This window comes from Cryptosporidium hominis, assembly GCF_000006425.1.
Source record: "Cryptosporidium hominis TU502 chromosome 2 CHRO012088, whole genome shotgun sequence".
Taxonomy (NCBI): Eukaryota; Apicomplexa; class Conoidasida; order Eucoccidiorida; family Cryptosporidiidae; genus Cryptosporidium; species Cryptosporidium hominis.
In genome coordinates, this window is record NW_667373.1 from 1 (window position 1) to 21,018 (window position 21,018).

General features: G+C 31.0%; 11 protein-coding genes across 11 annotated transcripts; 6 read left to right on the forward strand and 5 right to left on the reverse strand.

Moving 5' to 3' along the window:
* Positions 1-839: 839 nt before the first annotated feature.
* Positions 840-2,084, reverse strand: Chro.20341 (beta 7 subunit of 20S proteasome). The annotated part of the gene is made up of 1 exon (XM_662153.1): positions 840-2,084. One exon carries the CDS (start codon positions 2,082-2,084, stop codon positions 840-842), a length of 1,245 nt encoding a protein of 414 aa, XP_667245.1.
* Positions 2,085-2,999: 915 nt separating this feature from the next.
* On the reverse strand, positions 3,000-4,814 carry Chro.20339 (heat shock protein DnaJ Pfj2). Its single annotated transcript, XM_662154.1, has 1 exon — positions 3,000-4,814. One exon carries the CDS (start codon positions 4,812-4,814, stop codon positions 3,000-3,002), a length of 1,815 nt encoding a protein of 604 aa, XP_667246.1.
* Positions 4,815-5,823: 1,009 nt separating this feature from the next.
* Chro.20338 (alphaSNBP(A)) lies at positions 5,824-6,957 on the reverse strand. The annotated part of the gene is made up of 1 exon (XM_662155.1): positions 5,824-6,957. One exon carries the CDS (start codon positions 6,955-6,957, stop codon positions 5,824-5,826), a length of 1,134 nt encoding a protein of 377 aa, XP_667247.1.
* Positions 6,958-8,598: 1,641 nt separating this feature from the next.
* Positions 8,599-9,492, forward strand: Chro.20337 (hypothetical protein). The annotated part of the gene is made up of 1 exon (XM_662156.1): positions 8,599-9,492. One exon carries the CDS (start codon positions 8,599-8,601, stop codon positions 9,490-9,492), a length of 894 nt encoding a protein of 297 aa, XP_667248.1.
* A 247-nt stretch (positions 9,493-9,739) lies between these two features.
* Chro.20336 (glucose-6-phosphate isomerase) lies at positions 9,740-11,443 on the reverse strand. The annotated part of the gene is made up of 1 exon (XM_662157.1): positions 9,740-11,443. One exon carries the CDS (start codon positions 11,441-11,443, stop codon positions 9,740-9,742), a length of 1,704 nt encoding a protein of 567 aa, XP_667249.1.
* A 911-nt stretch (positions 11,444-12,354) lies between these two features.
* Chro.20335 (protein kinase p46XlEg22) lies at positions 12,355-13,413 on the forward strand. Its single annotated transcript, XM_662158.1, has 1 exon — positions 12,355-13,413. The coding sequence occupies one exon, from the start codon at positions 12,355-12,357 to the stop codon at positions 13,411-13,413; it is 1,059 nt and encodes a 352-aa protein (XP_667250.1).
* Positions 13,414-13,973: 560 nt separating this feature from the next.
* Chro.20334 (LD06837p) lies at positions 13,974-14,261 on the forward strand. Its single annotated transcript, XM_662159.1, has 1 exon — positions 13,974-14,261. One exon carries the CDS (start codon positions 13,974-13,976, stop codon positions 14,259-14,261), a length of 288 nt encoding a protein of 95 aa, XP_667251.1.
* Positions 14,262-14,319: 58 nt separating this feature from the next.
* On the forward strand, positions 14,320-14,925 carry Chro.20333 (replication factor C subunit 5). The annotated part of the gene is made up of 1 exon (XM_662160.1): positions 14,320-14,925. One exon carries the CDS (start codon positions 14,320-14,322, stop codon positions 14,923-14,925), a length of 606 nt encoding a protein of 201 aa, XP_667252.1.
* A 1,084-nt stretch (positions 14,926-16,009) lies between these two features.
* Positions 16,010-18,046, forward strand: Chro.20332 (hypothetical protein). Its single annotated transcript, XM_662161.1, has 1 exon — positions 16,010-18,046. The coding sequence occupies one exon, from the start codon at positions 16,010-16,012 to the stop codon at positions 18,044-18,046; it is 2,037 nt and encodes a 678-aa protein (XP_667253.1).
* Positions 18,047-19,388: 1,342 nt separating this feature from the next.
* On the forward strand, positions 19,389-19,811 carry Chro.20331 (hypothetical protein). Its single annotated transcript, XM_662162.1, has 1 exon — positions 19,389-19,811. The coding sequence occupies one exon, from the start codon at positions 19,389-19,391 to the stop codon at positions 19,809-19,811; it is 423 nt and encodes a 140-aa protein (XP_667254.1).
* Positions 19,812-19,824: 13 nt separating this feature from the next.
* Positions 19,825-20,868, reverse strand: Chro.20330 (hypothetical protein). The annotated part of the gene is made up of 1 exon (XM_662163.1): positions 19,825-20,868. The coding sequence occupies one exon, from the start codon at positions 20,866-20,868 to the stop codon at positions 19,825-19,827; it is 1,044 nt and encodes a 347-aa protein (XP_667255.1).
* Positions 20,869-21,018: the final 150 nt, after the last annotated feature.

The window sequence follows — 21,018 nt, forward strand, 5'->3', positions numbered from 1 at the left end:
TTTAAAGTGTGGATCATTAATCAGTTTTAAACAAGAATATGACTCTGCAATCTCTAAAGATTTTAACAGTTTCTCAAACAATTCAGGTGCAAGTGAGTCCTTGCTTTTCAAGTAATTTTTACTGCCTGTGTCAACAAGTCTTTCTTCCCAGCCAAATACCAAATCTTTATAATTACTACTCATTTATATCAGATCCCTAACTTAATTTTTTGTTGAAATAATTTATACATAAATATAAAGTTAAATATTAATTCTTGGATGTTTTAAATATTATAAGAAAATCAATACAAATTTTGACAATTCTTTTAATACAATTGTAAATTCTTTAAATAAATGGTCAAAATGGTTTTGGCGGGAAAGTTGTGCTTGCAAAAAATTTTTTAAAATCGAGATTAATTTGGAAATTGAAAATTGGGAAAAGTATTGTTCAAGAGTTCCACACAGATATATTCAAGGACAAAAAGAATGAGGAGTTAACATATAATCTGTCATTTAAGTACTTTTTGGTATAAAACTTCAGATTTTGAGAGACGACCTAGATAATGGAGTTTAATCTCGAATTGAATATTAAATTGAAAGACAGAATCAAAATAATATTAAAAGTTCTAAGTTTGAATATAAATTAAAACATCCATCCTCTTATTTTTCTCAAGAAAAGAAGAAGGATTAAAATTTAATTAAATTATACCACTAAAACTAAATTCAAAAGAGTTTGGTAATTCTAATATAAAAAATAATTTACTTTTAATATTTCTAATATTTTCAAAATGGATTACCTACTTCAAACTCGGATTAATATTTTTAGAACAAGCAAATATATATAAAAAAAAAAAAAAAGCTTATGCCTTTTTGGTATTACCTTTTTTGAAGTCTTTAGGCTCCCAATCATCCCCAAGATCGCTTTCCCAGAGGTTAATATTCTTTACATCGGATTGTACAATGTTGACATTACTATTACTTGAGCTAATGACAGATTGTGGAGCTTTGTTACTTGGAGAAGCCTTGGAATTACTATTCATATTAGTAGCTAAAGATTCTGAAGGTGGAGAAGGCTTTCTGCCAATAGTTCGAGTAAAATTACTGTTACTTGAATTATATGAATTGGAATTTATGGAATCTGAGGATTTTTGAGGATCAATTTGGCCACTTTTGTCAGTCTCAGCTTCATTAATATCATCACCGAAAATGTTGTTGAGTGGATCATTAAAATTACTTGGATCAATTGCAGTCTGGATAGCCTCATTAACTCCAGAAATACCACTCTGAATAGTGTTATTAACCCATTGAGCAGAGTTTTGCATTGTAGTAGCGGTATTTGACCAGAATTTCTCATCCTGGACCTTCTCAACAACAGCTCTACCAGCTTCTTCAATGTAAGTTCCTCCAGCTTTTACTGAGTCGATTGCACTCTCTAAAATCCCTCTTTCATTCAAATGGTTGATTGTACTTTCTGCATAGCTTTTTGTATTGGAAATGACCTTCATGCTAAACGATGATAAACTATCAAGAATTCCTCCAAAGCCTTTTGAACCAATGTTACGGTCAAATAAGTTTGCATATTTGTCGTCACTTGGATTATTTCCAAATGAGTTAGAAGATGAAAAAGATGTACCAGTTCTCATTGGAGAAAATCCATTATTGCTACTTACATTATTATTCTTATTATTGCTCTCAGGGACATATTCCAAACAACCAATTGATTTCGAGGGTTTTGGACCTGGCGTATTTCCCTCACATAAATCTTTCAACATTCCCCTGTAATAGGCAGCTATTTGAGAGTTGTATTTTTTCTTAATGTCACAGCCATTGAGCCCGTATTCACTAAAAATCTCAGTCAATCTGGTATTGCCTCCCAATTCCATTGCTTTCATTTGTTTTGGAGTCCAACTGTCCATTGTAATGGATCTTATGAAACTAATATGTACCCCCAAACCTCTATGAACACCACTACATGTCAAACACATTAAGCATCCATGTGAAACTGATGCCCATTGTGGATGAGGCGCTCCGCAGTCAATACATTTATTATTTAGAGGGTCCTTTTCCTTTATACTCTTAAAGAATTGTTGGGTTTTATTGTCCATTATTTCGATTTGATAAAATATCTTTCAATATTGTTTAGTAACTGTAGTTTTTTTAGAATTTAACTTCAAAAGCTGATATTACTCAATATTTCTTTATACCTCTGACTTATATTATTTCAATTAGTTTAATATTCCAAAAAGAGTAAAACTTGCAAAAATTTGTCCGGACCTTCCAGGCGAATTACTTTTTCCCTAGATTCTTCTATCTCTTTCTTTCTGATTTACAAATCAATATTCTGACTGAAAAATTACTAACCTAGCTCCCATTTATTTTTTACCAAGTTAGTTATGAATTTTATTATTAATAACTATTTCCCTCTTTTTCTTTCTTCCTTTAACTTTATTCCAATACAAGAAAAAAATGATATTAGCTCAAATTGCATGCAAAACCCGCCAACAGGCGCCTAAATATTGGTTTGTTTACGTGGGGAGAGCGCTAAGGCTATGGGGGAATTTATCGAATATTATAAAAAATGACTAAGGAAATGAATTATATAAAAGAAAAAATGATTCAGAAAAGAAAATGAGCAGAAAAGTGGCCAGAATTATGTTATAGAAACAGAAAAGAATAGTGGCTTGCATTTTACCTCTAAATTCAATTGGTAAAGGCTAGATGCCATAATTTATAGCTTACTATGCAAATTTGCATGCAGTTGGCGGGAGTGCATGCATAATAAAAACAGTATTTCAGCAAAAAAAAAATGAGTTTGGACAAAAACTTAAAAAAAATGAAAATATTAATAAATATATGCATATTGTATTGAAGGCGAAGTCGAAAATACCTCTATAACTTAATCTTTATCTTAAATGTATTCATTAGGTGGGTTCCAATGAGTAGTGGAACCAAGAATCAATAGTATAGTGAGTGTGGGTGCTATTAATTTGTAATGACAAGCATGGAAAAGTTATGGGATATTAAAGTTCATCCCTGGAGCTTTCCTGTCCATAGTCAGAGTCTTCAGAGTCACTATATTCGTGATCTTCTTCATCGTTTTGGTAAGAGGCTGTTGGCTCTGACTCTGCAGGAACAGGGATCGGAGTAGATCTAGGGATGTTAGATGATAGAGAGTGGGATCCATCCAGGAGTCCATCAATAAACTTTGGAAGCTGCTCAAGGTTATCAAATGTTTGAAATTTCCTTCTCTTAGCTCTATAAATGGCAATACATGTTTTTGAAGACGGTGAAAACTCAGAATGACATTTGAAAGTATCTAAGAAGTGGCTATTTTTGCCATTTCTAAAGGCTGAGATCCAGAAGAAATTGATTGGGTCGTTTCTATACTTGAAAGAAAGGTCTTCAAAACGCTTATCCATTCTAAAGTCGTTCTTTTCCATAATTAAAATAACACAAAATCTTGAATCAGTCTCGGAGCAGAACCCTTTGGAAGTAACCAATTCAAAAGTAAGTTCCTGAACTTTGCTCTTCAAGGCCTCGTTAATGTCATGCTGTTTCCTTGCTCTAAATGAGCCAACAATACGACTCAATGTTAAAGTAATGACATCATGAGAAATTGTATTAAGAGAAATCCATTCTCCAGAGGCAGTTATTGATGATGATTCTGAGGCTTTTCCTCCAACTTTATTTCCAGATTCAGTAATTTCATCCACTGAGAGAATATAAGGGGGATTTGCAGGTTTTGAAGCTTCCATGTGGGGTGATGCAAAGAATATCTTTTTCAGCCAGTCATTATTGATCGAGACAATTGCTAGGTTTAGTCTATTCTGGAAATCTTTTGCAATCTTTTTGAGTAAAAGAGAGGAAGAGTCTTTGTTTGTGAATAAAACTGCCTTTGGAATATGCTTCCCAAGTCTAAGCCATTGAATCGCTTGGTTATAAGAATTGAGACGCATAGAGTGATCTGGCATCTTTTCTGTTATCCATTTGCCTATATTTGACTCACTATATGGATTTTTAGATCCAGGACTTGGATTAAAGACTATTTGGCTATTTTTACCTTTAATAAACATGGATAGGTGAGGGTACTTCTCAATATTATAGGATTGACAAAGTTGAAAATGGGTATCGCAATTAACTGCTCCAAATTCTACATCATACTGGGACATTAGTTTTGCTAAATTTCCATAGGCTTGTACTAGCTGCTTACAGGGCCCACATCCAGGTCTATAGAAGTTAACAATCATAATCCATTCTCTGGATTTGATCTTATCCTTGATTTCACCAGCTGACATTGTTGAAAGTTCAGTAACATGTTTTGAGTCCGAATACAAGTTGTTATAGGAACTTCCTTGAGATTCAAAATGAGATCTTGAATTACCTCCCTGACGCCTACCTCCACCACCTCCTCCAAAACCAAATGGTCCTCCCCCTCCAAAATGGAAAGTATTACCTCCTGCACTAAACTTGAAACCTCCGAAGTCCCCAAAGCCTCCAAATCCACCAAATCCACCAAATCCACCAAAATCAAATCCTCCATCTCCTCCTCCACCAAATCCTTCAGACTTTAATCCCTCTTCTCCAAAAGCATCGTATTTACGTCTTGTTTCAGGATTGACTAAAACCTCATATGCATTTGCAACTTCCATGAATTTCTCTTTAGAGCCAGGATTTTTGTCTGGATGGTATTTTAAGCTTAATTTTCTGTATGCTCGTTTTATTTGGTTCTCATTTGCATTTCTTGGAACCCCTAAAATCTTATAGTAATCTTTTCCTGCAATTACTGGTATTACTATTAACAATACTAATCTTAGCACGAATAAAACGCAGAGCATCTTTGATTTGCCATGAATTTAAATACAGTAATTATCTACTCTGAAAACTGTGTCAAAGCCACTCCTCACAATTTAGTATTTAAGATTCTTAATAATTATGATACCACTTTTCCTGTTTATTTATTCTTTGCTTAAACCTTATAGGAATTTATTATTCCTATTCCAAATTAGATTCTTTAAGTGATGAAGCGCAGAATTTAACTTTTACCTTTTAATTCCGTTCACTTTACCCAATGGAGATTAATCTCCAAAATAATCTTCCTTATTATCACCTTTTTCCTCTTTATTTAATTTTGAAACTCCCCTCAATATATAAGTATATTTTTTATAGGGAAGTTTTACCAACTTTTGCAAAGCTTCGTACTTGTTTCTCTAATATTTGAAATTTAACCACAATATTAATACGGCTTATATATATTATTACCGGTACCTTACACGTATTTATTTATTAATATAATTTAAATAAGTGACAAACTAATTTAATATCCTGCATGTTCCCGCCTTTTGGGTGTAAATTTAAAAAAATATTTAATTTGATTACTAAAAACCCTAGAAAATTAAACTTTACATAGAAAAAAGTGTGTAGCGATGGGGGAGGGAGTGGATCTTAATTTAAATGCATGATAAAGGAGTGTATTTCCATCTTCCCGATGGTGTCGGATCTTCTAGGATTTACCAAGGCAAGAGAGATGCAACCGTGGAGAGCGAGGGAAAAAAGGTGGAATATAATATTAAAATAGAAAAACAAGAGTAAAAGGGGAGACAGAAGGATTAGACGTGATCTAGTGAATCATAATCAACAAAGAAAAAGGAAAAATAAACATTAGTGAACCTTTAGCAATAAAAAGGCTCCCAAATATTTCAAATTAATTCCCCCAATATCTACTTCAAGTAAAAAATGTTTAATAAATATATGTTCCCGCCTGCCACGTAACATACAAAATGACATAATGAGAATTACGTGCATGCATTCACTGCGGTTAAGTTTTGGTGGGCCGAGTAAAAAAAATTATGCCTCTCTTTTATTGAATCTGTTATTTCCATGATATCCACCTCTATGACTTCCTCCACCTCTTCTATGATGAGAACCTCTGTTATAGGACCCAGTACGAGGTTTTACAGCTGACGTTCCAAAGGTTTCCTTGTCTATTTGTTTTTGTTTTTCTCTAAGGGCTTTAGCTTGGGGATCAGATGAACCTTGAGGTTTTTTTGAGCGTTCAGGATCTAAAGTCTCACAGGAAATGCTATCAAAAAATCCAGAAACTTTGTTGTATCCTCCAACCGTTAGTTTTTTGGATGGGTCATCATCAGTAGTATCATTACTTGCATTAGAATTTCCACTAATACCTAAACCTGTATTCATAGCTCCAGATTTGTTACCGGTATCTGAAATGGTACCTTCTAATTTAACTCCCTGTTCCGTTTGAGCAGAAGCAAGTCCTTCGTTGAGTGTTTTCTCGAATTTCTTATTTTGTTCGGAAAAATCAAATTCAGTATCAAGTTCTGCTTTGAGAGCCTGATTAATTCTAGGCTTTAGTTCTCCAACAATGAAAGACCTTTGACTACCTCCACCATTGTTATAATGAGAGCTTCCTCCACTGCCTTTATAAGATTTTCCTGAATATCCACCACCTCTTTGTCTATTCCTGGAATGATCTTTGCGTCCGTTCGAGATTGATGAGCTCCCTTGATTAGTGCTTGAAGGTTTTCCTCCTGATACAGCATTGCTATAGCTCATTTTAGGGGAACGTCTAGAGTTACTTGGACTAGCTTCAAGTGGTTTTTGCTGATTAACACTGCTAGTATCAGCAACATGACTCTGACCTTGGCTCTGAGCTGAATTCGTCCCTGATCCTCCATTAACTGATAATATCGCAGGATCATTTGGAAGTCCATTATTGTTTGTTGCCGCTGCCGGCTGACAAACTGCAAGATCTGTAATGTCACTTCCTCTAAAAACAATCATCTCAAAAACGGTTGATGATGCAGGCCCAGGAGCACCATTTGGACCATTCTCAAAGTATCTAACATCTTTTAAAGTGATAGTGGACTTGTCAACATCTATAGAATGCAAGACACCTTCATATCTTTTATCATTACGAGAAATTATTGTAATTTTGCTTCCAATATATTCGTGAACCATCTTTATCTTGTATTACCTCTGTTATAACAAAATATAGATGTTTATTATTAATATTATTATTATCTATGTTTATGGTTAAATACGATTATTACTATAAATATTTGTACAGATAAATTTACATTTAATATATATAAATATATATATTTATATATATTTACATATATTAATGAATTTCAGTATTTACTCTAATTGTGATTTAGTATTTTTCCATTCAATTAATTCAACTGGAAATATAAGACCAATTCAAAAAAGAATTTTGAGAGATCTACGTAATCTTTTACAGTGGTAACTAATACTACAATAGTTAAGACCCACTTCCTTCTCAAAGCAACCGTGATATATTTATTTGAATAAATAAAATAATAATCTCACGTTCTCTTTCTTTTTTTCTTCCTTCTTCCCTTGGCAATATTAAACCTTTTACTCTATTTTAATCTATATATAAAAATAAATTATATGAATACATATATATTTACAATTAATTAACTTATATTTTTTTTTTCAAGTCCTTATTAATTAATACTATATTCTATTTTAACGTGGGCATTGCTGTTTATTAAATATCCTTTAATCACAAGACACAGCTTATTGTAAAGTTGGTTTTTTCCATATAATAGTGAGGTACCGAATTAGGCGGCAACATGCGGCGGGATTAAGCGGCGGGAGTAATTAGTTTTTTAAATAGCTTAATGCAAATGTTGCAATTAAATAATTAATAAAGTGGGTAGAAGAGTTAAAGAAAAAGCAAACAAACAGTAAGGCTAGATCTTTGCTTACTTAAATACTATTCTTCTGTTAGCTCTTTTATTTCTTGTTATTTATGTCATTCTATCAGTATCCTGTACGCCCGCTCACTATTTATATTAATTAAAATTCACGATCTGCCCCCCATATTTTAAAAAGTTAATAATCTTGAAAATTTTGCATGTTTGGCGGGATCTACCCAAGTAATTAGGATTTAATCTAAAAAAAATATCATTTTAAAATAATATATTAGTAAAAGTGGGAAAAACAAATATTTTTGAATATATAAGAATATTTCCACAATAAGAATTATTATTTCTAGAGGAAATTTTAATAAGTAATAGAAAAGAAAAACAGGTAATGGTAAACTAATTCAAGAAGAAGGAAAAAAAGAATTAGATCAACATTAACAACAATAAAAGAAACCAATTAAATTTTAAAATTACGTATTTTTCGTCTAAACTCTATTGTTATCCCTCAAGCAAAAATGACAGCCTCGGGAAATATTATTAATACTCTTTTTTTCTTTATTTCCTTATTTTCTTCCAAGAACTTTCTTCAAAATGGACTTCATAATTTTTTTGTCAGGTAAGCTTATATATTTTATTGGATCTCAATTTCAAAAGTCAAATTTGAAGCACTCAATATAAAATAGTTAACCATACCGGAAATTTTTGTTATATTTTGCATTTGAATTTGCATGTATATGCATGAAATAAATCAATTGCAAATTGTAGAGTTACATGGCGCCTGAAATTGAGACTTAAAATTTCTAATTACTAAAAACTTGAAAATATTCAATTTTTGATTTTTTTTAGATCTTATGAATTGAAAAATAATGAATATGGTGAAGGTGGTATTTCATTTGGAGTTGATTTGGAAGCTGATAACCAAATTATGGAAAGTATATTGTCAGGAATTGAACATGATAAAAGCTTAAACAATAATTTTGAGGACCAAAATAGAGAAACCTTACTTTCTGACTTCCCATCGGTTGAAGATTATCCTGGCAAGAAAAAATCTTATGAAGCAGAAGAAGACTCTTTTGTTAAGTTTGATACAAGAATGATGAAACATTTTAGTATTGAAGATATTACTTTCAATAACACAATCCGTAACTTTGATAATGATAAGGCTAAATATCACCGTATTATTAAAAGCGGAATCAAATTTGCTGAATATTCTCTTGAATTATCTAAAAGGCAAAAAAAGAATACATTTATTTCTACCGGAATTAAGAAACATAGGATACTTAAACTTAATCAAGAAAGAAGTATTGCTTCTGCAAGTATCATTGCTACTGTAACTATCCTCAAATCATTATTATATAAGGAATTTCCAACAAACATCAGATGGACATACTATTCATTTTATCCTCTTATTCTTTCTTCATATTTGCAGGCTTATAATAACCTGAAAACGGAAAACAACTCTAAAGGATTCTTTTCAAAGGCAATGTATATAAGGAAAAGCCAGGCACTTTCTAGATTGAATAAAAGTTTGTTAAGAATAACCCGTCATATAAATAATTTGGAAATTGATGGTAAATATAATTATTCCGTTAAACCCAAACATTTTTGGAAGTTAATAGAACCTACTGTGGTTTCTCCAGCTCATGGATTAATTACTACTGATTTAATCAAGAAACCAAAAAGTCTAAGTGGTGAGTACCTTAAAGACGTAATGAGTATTCTCAAATCCAATAAGTACAAATTAGCAATTGCTCAAAATAAAGCTAGAGAAGACTTTTATTATTATATTAATCATGACTTGGAAATAATCAAGGATTAACTTATAATTCCTAAGCTTAAGACATTAAAAGTAACTAGAATTTAGTATAGACAACAATAAGTACTTGAACCCTTTCTTCCTCTAAAATATCTAAAGTTAATTTATAAGATTTTCAAAAACTTTAGCCTTACTAAAAGCCTAGTTGATCTCTTATATAAGACTCTATATAAACGATAAGTTTTTGGGGAAATATACAACTTTAACGAATTGAGATACAACTTATTATTCTGGCCGTATTATTCAATATTCAATTCGTTAGGTTCTTTGAAACCCTTAAATATAAGTCAATTAATCTCCTGGTAGGTCCAGGAATCTTATCCTCCTTATTTTGAACAATTTCAGGAGATGAATTGGTCTTTTTTAGTGAAATAATGTTTCTTATATCTTTAGCGAGAACCTTACCAAGTTCCACCCCATATTGATCAAAGCTGTTAATGTTTAGAATAAATCCCTCCACTGCAGTTCTGTGCTCATACAGCGCAAGAAGTTGACCAATATAATATGCATTACAGATTGGTAATAAGAGAGAAATAGAAGATCTATTTCCTTGGAATAACTTATGAGGAATCAAATTTTCCAGACAATCCTCTAGATTCAACTCTCTCTGAGTTTTGCCAATTGCCAATGCATCTGGCTGAGCAAAGAAATTACACATTAGCTCATCATGATTAGAAATTGGATCACCTAAGATCTGAGAATCGCATTGAGATTTTGCAAATCCAATAAACTCGCAGTTTGTTGTATTTCTTCCTTGATGCAAAAGCTGATAAAAACTGTGTTGAGCATTAGTGCCCGGCTCGCCAAAAAATATGGCGCCAGTCTTAATCTTATCATGAAGCATATTTCCATCAATACTTGAACTCTTTCCATTACTCTCCATAAGTAATTGTTGTACATGTGCAGGGAATTTGCATAGTGCCTGACAATATGGGAGAACTGCAACACAACTCTTGTCCATAAATGTCGAATTATAGACACTAAGAAGACCCAATAAGACTGGTAAATTCTTACTAACTGGAGCAGTTTCATAATGTTGGTCCATATCCCAACAGCCATCCAAAAATTCCTGCATGAGGTTGGCGCCAAAATGGATTGAAAGCGGAACAAGACCTACTGCACTGCAAACAGAAAACCTTCCACCAACCCAATCCCAAAATCCAAATACGTGGTCAACAGGAATTCCAAAATCGGATGTAGCCTTAATATTAGTACTAACTGCAGCAAGATGCTTACTTACAGCAGTTTCACTTTTAAGAGCTTTGTGAAGCCATTCTTTAATAGTTTTTGCATTAAGAATGGTTTCAGCTGTTGTGAAAGTTTTGCTAACAATAACAACAAGAGTAGTTTCAGGATGTAATCCTTCAGTTGCTCTTCTAATGTCTATAGGATCAACATTAGCTAAAAAGCGTAATCTTCTTCCCATGGAAGCTTCAAAGCCTTCCTGAGTTGTTCTTAATGCCTCATAGACAAACTCAGGTCCAAGGTAACTACCTCCAATTCCAATACAGATAACATCTTTCAGTATTTTTCCTGTGGAGCCAAGAAGCTCGCCCTTTCTGATAGCATTTGCAAACTTGAAAATTCGTCTATTTACCTCATTTACATCATTTAGTACATTCTGACCGGAGGAGAGAGTAATAGGAATGTTACTTTTTGAACGTAGAGCAGTGTGTAAGACTGCTCTCTTTTCTGTACTATTAATAATCCCACCTTTGAGCTGCAATTTAATTTTTTCCATCAAATTCGATTCTGCTGCTAATTTAATCAAAAGCTCGAAACCTTCTTCATCTAAATTTTGTCTTGTAAAATCCATAAAAATCTCTCCAAAATTGACAGTTAAACACGAATTTCTGACTTCATTTTTAAGGAGATCTCTCAGGTGTATGCATTTTTGTTTGTTTGCATATTCTTTCAATGCTGAATATGATGGGAGTTCATAAAGTTCTGGCATTCTTTCTTAATGATAAAACAGCCCAATGGACCAACTTATTAAATCTTTTTCTTAATCCAAGAGGCCTGCTTATTTGGGCAAAATAAGTAAATCAGCAGTCAATTTTAGAAAAAAAGCAAATATTTACCTTAGTTAAACTGAATTCTCATCCCCTCAATTTTATTGCTCCCAATCTCAAATAAATACGATTTCATTATACCGCCAATCCACTTCTAAATAAAATGAACTTTAAACTTTTTGGCGGTAAAACATGCAAAATAAGAATAGAACTTGAAACAGTTGGTTTAAATATGAGGTGGGGGAAAAGCAAAAATTGAGGAACCAAAGGCATGAAAAAAAAAATGATAAAAGCAAGGATAACCATAAAAATTGCTTAGGTTTTAGAAAAATGTTAGTAGGAAAAGAAATTGAGAGCTACTAAAAGAAAAGAATGCAGAATAACTATTGCATTTTACAATTAAAAACGTGAGAATTAACAAATAATATTAAATGCATAAGAAACTAGGCGGGAATAAGTTCGAATATTATGTGGGGTGAATTGAATGGAGAATAAGGAAAAAAAAGTAGGAACAAAAGGAAAATATAGAATTGTAGTAATTACGGAGTTAAAGTATTTGAGATAAAGTAGAACAAAGAAGAGTGCCATATTCTCATTAAAGTGGTATATAGAAAGAAACTAAGAAAGAAAGAGTTAATACCGAGCGGGAGGAAAATATAAGAGGATAGAAGAACAGCTATAATTCTCTTAATTCCCCTATACTGAAAGGGGGTGGTGAGACAAATAGGTGAAGAATAAACTGAAGTGGTGTTGTATCTTGGGTGGAAGAAGAGAATTAATTGTTGAATTTCAATAGCAGGTAGGAATTATATTTAAAACAAATTGAACTGTGAAGACGTCAGAGCATACAAAAATGACAATAAATGAGGAGATGAATGGAAGTGAAAAGAGAATGACAACAACCAGGGTCATAAGAAGAAATTCACCATATTTACGAGCTCCAAGAATGTATTCAATCTCAGATCTGGCTTTAGCATGTCCTTTGCACTGCCCAGAATTGAGTATTTCAGATTTCGATATTGGTAGAAAGTTAGGTAGTGGCCAATTTGGGTCAGTTTATTTGGCAAGAGAAAGAAGAACAAAGTATATTGTTGGTTTAAAGGTACTTAGGAAGAAGAATCTCGTAAAGAGCGGGATGGAAGTTCAAGTTAGAAGAGAAATTGAGATTCAGGCTCATTTAAAGCATGAAAATATCCTCCAACTCTACGCATGGTTTGAAGATAAGAGCAGAATTTGGCTTGTAATCGAAATAGCTCCAGGTGGAGAGCTTTACGAAAAGTTGTGTACAGATGGGCCACTCAAGGAATACCAAGCTGCAAGATATATGAAGATGATGATAGAAGCTATTCAGTGTTGTCATAGGAAACATGTTATTCACAGAGATATAAAACCTGAAAATATTTTGATAGGAGTGGATGGCCAACTCAAGCTTGCAGATTTTGGTTGGTCTTCCCATATTAACAATAACAAGAGCAGGAGGAGAACATTTTGTGGAACCTACGATTACCTCCCGCCAGAGATCACTAGGAAGCAAGAGTACGGACCAGAAGTAGACATTTGGTCTTTGGGAGTTTTATGCTATGAGCTAGTTAAGGGTGAACCTCCTTTTCCTTCAAATCAGGGGCATAATGTTCAGTACTACTTGATTCAAAACAAACAGCCCGAATATTCACCTCACTGGTCTCCAATTTTGGTTGGATTCATTCATTCAGCACTACAAAAATTACCTCAAAACAGGATCACTATTGCTGACATGCTCAAACATCCTTTTATCACCAAATATACATCTGGAGAAACTCTTACCCAAGAGATTTCTTTAACTGAAAATCCAAATAAAAACTTAAATGTTGAAAGTTATAGCAATAATGATGAAAATGTTTGTAAAAATAGCAAGATTAACCAACAATCTTAATTAATATTATATTTTATAATTCCAATAACAATTATATTTCAAAATTTTTTGGACTTTGGCAAGATTGCATGCATGCATGTAATTTATGAGCGCCAAATTAACTATATATAAAATATATTTTTATTGACTGCCACTATAATCAAAAGTACTATTATTATTAAGTCGCATGTTATTGTTATTACTATAATACTATTTTATATATCTATATTGGAGGTTGGCTTTATTATTTGATAAAAATAATATTTTTGATGAATGAGAGGATATTAGGAGGAAAAGTGGGAGCTTTGAGAAGACCAAAACCTCCTTTTATTTCTTTATTTTTCTTTTAATGCTTAATTTTACTTTGGTTAGATGTGTTCCATTCTAAATATTAAATCAATTATTGTTTTTATTGATCTATTTCTCTCTTACAACCAAATAATATTGTTTGACTTGAAATTAATAGGTACCAATATAATGTGAGGCGAACTTGGCGCCAAAAACAGGAACGGGAATTTACCAACGAAATATATAAACAGAAATAAAATAAATATTCAGAAAGAAGAGGAAAAAATTGTGAAATGCTTTGGATTGATAAATACCAGCCACGATATCTTAGGGATTTGAAGTGTAACAAAGAACTAAATAGTTTATTAGAAAAGATTACTTCAAATTCAAATGGTAATATTCCACATTTGCTTTTTTACGGCCCTTCAGGGGGAGGGAAAAAAGTAAGAATTTCATCAGTTCTACACGAAATTTTTGGAGATTCAGTAGATAAGGTAAGTTCGGAGAAATTGGAATTAACAATATTTCCATTATTATTGTTTGAACTGAGGGTTGAATTGAGAAGGAAAGTAAAGCAATAATAATAATTTTCTTTATAGTACGATTTACTAGAGTAATTTTTTATAGGTTAAAGCAGATATGATAAAACCAGAAGGAACAAATAGTGAATTTGTTTTATGCCAAAGCCCCCATCATATGCAGATTAGTGCACCAGATTTGGGTACGAAGGATGGTATAGTTACACAATATTTAATTAAACAGCTAAGCTCACAAATGGGAGCCAACTCATTCTTTTCTAAAGGCCCAAATTATCGTGTATTTACAATACTGGAGGCTGATGTCTTATCTTTAAAGGCTCAAGCAGGGCTAAGAAGGACTATGGAAAAGTATTCAAATAACAGTAGATTAATATTACATTGTGAACAGTTATCATCTATCATTCCACCCTTAAGAAGCCGATGTTTATGTATTAGGGTGCCTTTACCCTCTCCTGAGGAGGTTCTTCAAGTTTTGAGATTCATTTCTAATTCTGAAAATCTTCAAGTACCTAATAATTATCTCGAACAAATTGTTACAGAATCTGAATGTAACTTAAGAAGAGCAATTCTGATATTAGAAACTGCTCATACACAATCTTTTTCAAATCCTCCAAGTGCTTTGAAGCTTCCATGGCAAAAGGTTTGCATTGATATTGCCACTAGCGTAAGTTTCCTACAAAAACCTCCAAGATTTGAATATTTATAACTTATTTCTTATTTGATTTCCCATCCCAAAACCTCTAACATTTTTTTTATTTCTAAACTCAGATTGTTAAAAACCCTCATCCAAAAACGCTTTTAGATGTAAGAGAACCTTTATACGACTTGTTATGCAGCTGTATTCCAGCTGATTTGATTCTTGTTACATTAACTAAACAACTACTATCAATTGTTTCTGCCAGTGCTCAACCAATCATTATTAATGCTGCTGCACACTACGCTCATACATTAAAGCTTGGAAGTAAAGATATATGGCATATTGAAGCCTTTCTAGCACAAGTTATGAACTGTCATAAATATTCAAAATGATTCTATTCCTCCTTTCTGCACTCATTTGCCGCCCCACATGGTATAATATAGTCAATACATGCACAATTAAATTGCCGCCGGTGCGTAATGCATGCATACTGAACATTATATTATTGGAAAAGAAGGCTGAATTTCAGTAAATAGAATTAGCATATTAACAGTTTTAAACTAACTTCTATTTAACACCACTTTTGATAATTAAAGAACAAAATAGAATATAAAATCAATCAAGCTAACAAAATGCTTTTGTAAGTTTCTTTGTTTTTTAATATATTTGTTTAAGAAAACAGAGAATAGGCGATAACAATTCGACAGAATTAATTCATATTTTAATTTCAAACCATTTATGAGCCCTTCCCCCTTCTTTTTATTCCCTTTCCATTCCTAATATTACTAGCTTTGCTATTTTTAAAATTAATGTGAATTCATTCTATCACCACTAGACATTTTTTGCTACTTCAGTAAAAGTAAATTATTATGCAATTTAGGATCTCATATTAACTTTAAAAAAATCTGATAAATACTTTCATGAATATTCAAAAGCTATTAAGCCTCGAATCATTAATGTACATTTTTTTTTGTGTGCTCATTATTGTCATCATATTTAACTGGCAAAAGGCGGGAAAAATATGACCATTAAATTCAGTAGTAAAATTAATGTGTGAAGATTTAAAAAAGTACGAGAAGAAAGAAGTGGCAAATGGATAGACTTAGTGGAAGTTTATAAAGAAGAGAAATAAAGTTATTTTGACGGTAAATTAATGGAATTGAAAGAGGAAACAAATATTGTGACCTTGCTAGCAGTGAAAAAAGCATATAATTATTTTGTTCCCTCATTGAATAATGTAGAAGAAATGCAGCCATCAAAGAATGAAATAGAATCGGATTCTGAATCAGAAGCAGGATTTGAGAAAAGGCAAGAGGAGACGAATACGAAAGAACCAGGGTGCGTAAATTCAGATTTGAGAAAAAAAGCAAATGATAGAAAAAGACTTAGTTTTGTTCGATTTCTAAAGCTTGATAAAGTAGGGCCTCATTGTGATTGTGATAAAGATAATCAAGGAAAATGTGTGAGAATGCAGAATTGGTTAGAGGTTTCGAAATCTAATGAATTAGGATTGACAACCATTTATAGAGAATTAATAAATATAGTCGAGTACATTGTAAGAATGGAGGGAAGCGATATAATTGAAATAGATTTGACAGAAAATGGTGTAATAAATAAAATATTTAGTAATAGAGTAATGAATAGTATATATATGGATGTATGTAGGACGTATCCATCCATTTCTTATTTCAAATTTGAAGGTAAAAGTTACTTGAGTAAGATTTTGTTAATATATTCATTAATGGATATAGATGTTGGATATGTACAAGGTATGAATTTTTTAGTTGGATGCATACTTTGGCATTCAAATAGTGAAGAACAGGCATTTGAATTATTGGTTTCTTTAATGTTTAATTACGGCATGAGAGAAATGTTTGTATCAGGATTGCCGGGATTAAGAGTCAAATGCTTAATTTTGAACCAATTAATGGAAAAAGAATTACATATTATATGGGATCATATTATTAGACAGGGAGGCACTATAGATATGTTAGCTACTGATTGGTTTCTAACTCTTTTCTCATATAGTATACCTTTAAATATCATTGGAAAATTTTGGGATGATTTCTTTCAGCAAGGTTGGGTTCCATTATATAAACTTATATTATATAGGCTTCAAAGAATTGAATCCAATATACTTTATTCAAATGATATTGCAGATATTATGAATGCAATCAAGTATTCAACTCCAACGACTAAGAATGGAATCTTTGGAAATGTATTTTTGAATATCAAAGATGAACTGGGAAAAAGTAATGTAATTCGATTCTTTAATAACTTTAATACATTGTTTTCTAATAATACTAACAATAATAACATCAACCATAAAAGTAATGACTTTGGATTTCCTGATTCAGATTTAATAAATGATTCTGGTGATTATAATGTTGTAAATCATGGTAATCTAACAAATGATCCTAATATAATTTCTTTACCTCATGTATGGAGTGAACTTATCACAGAATCTCAGTTTGAGATAGATCTGGATGTTGATTATATCCAAGAAATGGAGCTCAAATATTCATCCAATCCCTCTGATGATTGCATTGAATTTTTCAAAGATGATAATCACAAGATTAGAGATAGTATACCTATAAATTCTACTGATTTGAATATGCAAAGCTTCGAGTATTTTTTAGACAATGACGAAGTAAAGGAAAAGGAAGAACAGGATGAAGAAAAACCTGCTTTAAACAGTACAATCGCAGATTCTCAATATGATGATTTAAAATGTATTGATCCGCCGAATTCTTGCGAAAATCGTTTGAATCCCGAGCAAAACCAGCCTTCTCAAAGTTTGGAAGTTGGTTTTACTAAAAAAACTGACGTTAACAATCAAATCATTACCAGATATAAGGAATACTATGATGGGATAATGACAAGTATTTTTGAACAAAGTGATCATAGCTCCATACCGGAATCTTCTGTTGATATTACTAGTACTAACAATACTTGTAATAGTTCTTCTTGTAATAAAGACAATAAGGAAGTTGGAATCACAAAAAGCCAAACTCCAAGCAAAAGCATATATGAAATTAAGGATAAGCTAAAGTCTTCATTGGAAAGACTTTTGAATATTACTGAAACGTTGCTGATTAAGAGTATCAACAAGGATCACTTGAAGGAATTAAGTATTAAATGCAAGGAAATTCAGAAAAATAAATTTGGTCCATGGTCGTATCAGCAATAATTATTAATTCATTTGCTTTTTCTTTCTTCCTTTTCTTTCTATCGTTAATAGCTTTATTAAACATTAAACTTTCTGGATTAACAATAATAAATTAATTAGAAACTTTAGCCCCACATATTGGCGCCACTTCAAATAATAAGCATATAATACACAAACTTCAATAGAAATACACCTACAATATAATATTAATACATTTGTTTAACTAATCAAGTATCTCTATATATTTGTATATTCTTAATTAATAATTAATCTTTTTTTTTAATCATTCAAAAAAGTGATAATGTATATTTATTTAAAAAAAAAAGTCGCTCTAACGATTTTAAAATAGAACATAAGAAGAGAGAATCTATTTATAGATTTAAAAAGAAATTTCAGCTAAGCATTTTGTGAACATTTAAAACCTTTAAAAATAAACAAAACATTTTTATTTTTCTTCTTTTTCCAAAAAAACTGTCAAATAAATATATGGGGAGAAAATAGAGAAATTGCATGCAATTTGGCGCTTTATTTTTCAATTATTGATTTGCATGCTAAGTAATGATCTTAATAAGATTAATTAATGGCGGGAAAGCGTTTAAATTGGCAGAAACAGTATTTATTATTTATCTAGTATACAGAAAATAGAAATTAATAAATAAGAAACAAAAAAATACTAGTTAAAGTAAGGATCATTTGCTTATATTCAACTTTGTTTAGTCAATAAATCTTAATTAAGTCAGTTTATCTTGATTCTTGAAAGAGGATCTTAGATACCGACTTGTCAAAACAAAATTTGACAAATGTGGATGAATATTGAATGATTTCATTGCTCTAAGCAGAAGATTTTAACATTTTTCTTCAAAATCATTAAGTTAAAAATACATTAATCTTTACCTTTTTTTTAGGTGAAAAATTTTTTAGTAACTTAAAACAGTCATTTTTTGTATTATTAATATGAAATAAAGATAAATCAATAGTTGAGAAGAAATCAACGAGATCTTAATATTAGTTTGTAAAATAGAATTGAAAAAGCAAATATGGAGAAAAACTATGAAATTTACAAAGTAGGAAATTCAGGTAATATTGAGATAAATAAAGTTAAAGAGAAAGATCCAGATGGGTATATAACAGGAGCAACTAAAGAGTTGGTTGAAACATTGTTATGTGAAGTTAAATGGGAAGTTAAGAAATTAGAGTTAGAGATTAAAAAGGTACGTTTGTAAGTATGGGAAAGTTGATGATTAAAAAATGACTAATAAAATTTGATTGACTTTATTTTCTTTAATTATTAAAGTATAAAGTAATATTTTTTTTAGAAAATAGTCGAAAAGGGGTTAAAAGTGACGAAAAGGAAGAACTGAAGATGGAATTATTAAGAGAACAGTCTTTATGTAGAGAATTCATTAAAGGAATAGATAGGGTAATTTGTATGATTAGAGAAATATATAATGAAAAAAACGAATCTAATGATAAATTACATATGAAAAAGAAAATTGAGAATTTAAAAATAGAAAAGGAATATCTAAAAGATATTTTAATTAAACAGATGAGTACTTATTGTGTATTAAAAAGTTTACATAATGAGAATAAAGCAAATATGGGTAATAATTTTATAATTGATAGTAATGAAAATAAAAATTCCATTCAGATGAATAATTTAGATCTAGAAGAGGATGTAGTGAGTTATTTTGATGTTTTCCCCCAAAAATATAGTATTTCAAATTTGGAGAATACTGATCAGATTCCATTTAATAATAAGTTTATGAAGGAGAGAATCGAACTTTAATAGAAAATAATATTTATTTTGCATGTACTAGATCAATATGAGATTTTAATTCTTTAATTAATACAATTTTATTACATATATTACAATTTGTTGTTCTAGATCCACAATAAGATTCGTGTGATGTTAAGTTATAATAATACTTATCTTTATAATCAACATAATGTCCATCGGTACCGGCTTGTACGAAATTATTACAATACCTACAAAGTATTATCCTTTTTGGGCATTCTTGTGTTTGATGTATTTTAAGCTGTATAGGTTTAATATTATCTTGGTTACAAAGTTTACATTGAGTAAATTGATGATATAATTTGTCATGAATTTGAATTTGGTCTAAGCTTAATCCAAATTTAATACATTTATTACAGTGAGTATGTTTTTCGAAATCACTCTTTTTTAAAATAAGATCGCATTGATTGCATCTTTTATACATTTTTTCGCACTGTAAAGAATGTAGATCTAAATTATCACTCGGTATTTTTCTTTTACAATTAATACAAGTTGAAAATTCGTTTTCTATTGGCTGATTGATTACGTCTATTGTATTTTCCTTTTTATAATATTGGATATTTACTTGAATACTAGAAGATAATGAGCATTTTTCATTATTTGAAATATCATTGTTAATTGAGGATGAATTTTTATGTTTTTGGATGGTAATAAAAAGTATGGAGGGAAATAATAATAACAATGAAGATGAGTCTTGATTACAAGAAATATTGCTTTCTAATGTTTTTAAGTAGTTAATAAATTCGTTACTTGATATGACCAGGTTGGTATTTTTGCTTTTATTATTGCTGTTAGAATTAGAGTGGTAGTAGTAGTCTTCAGGAAACGATCTGAAAATGTGAAGATGTGATGATGCTTCAAAAATGGGAGGAAATGAAACAAAAATATCATAATAATGATTTGAAATGATTGAAATATTCAATTTTGTATTATTTTCAGTATCTGATTCATTTAGAAAGACTTTTTTCAAATTAAATGGTATATCTAATTTGAAATTAATTGAATCATCCAAATTATCATCAAAATGAATAACATCACCAATATTCATCAGTCTGATTGAATTTTCAATAGTATTTTCAACATGATCTTGAATTGTTTGTTCTTTCTTTGAATCTTTATATGTAATATCTAATGAAATATCAGTATTGATTAAACTAATCGAATTATCAGGTTCTAAATGTTTGACTTTAATTAAAGA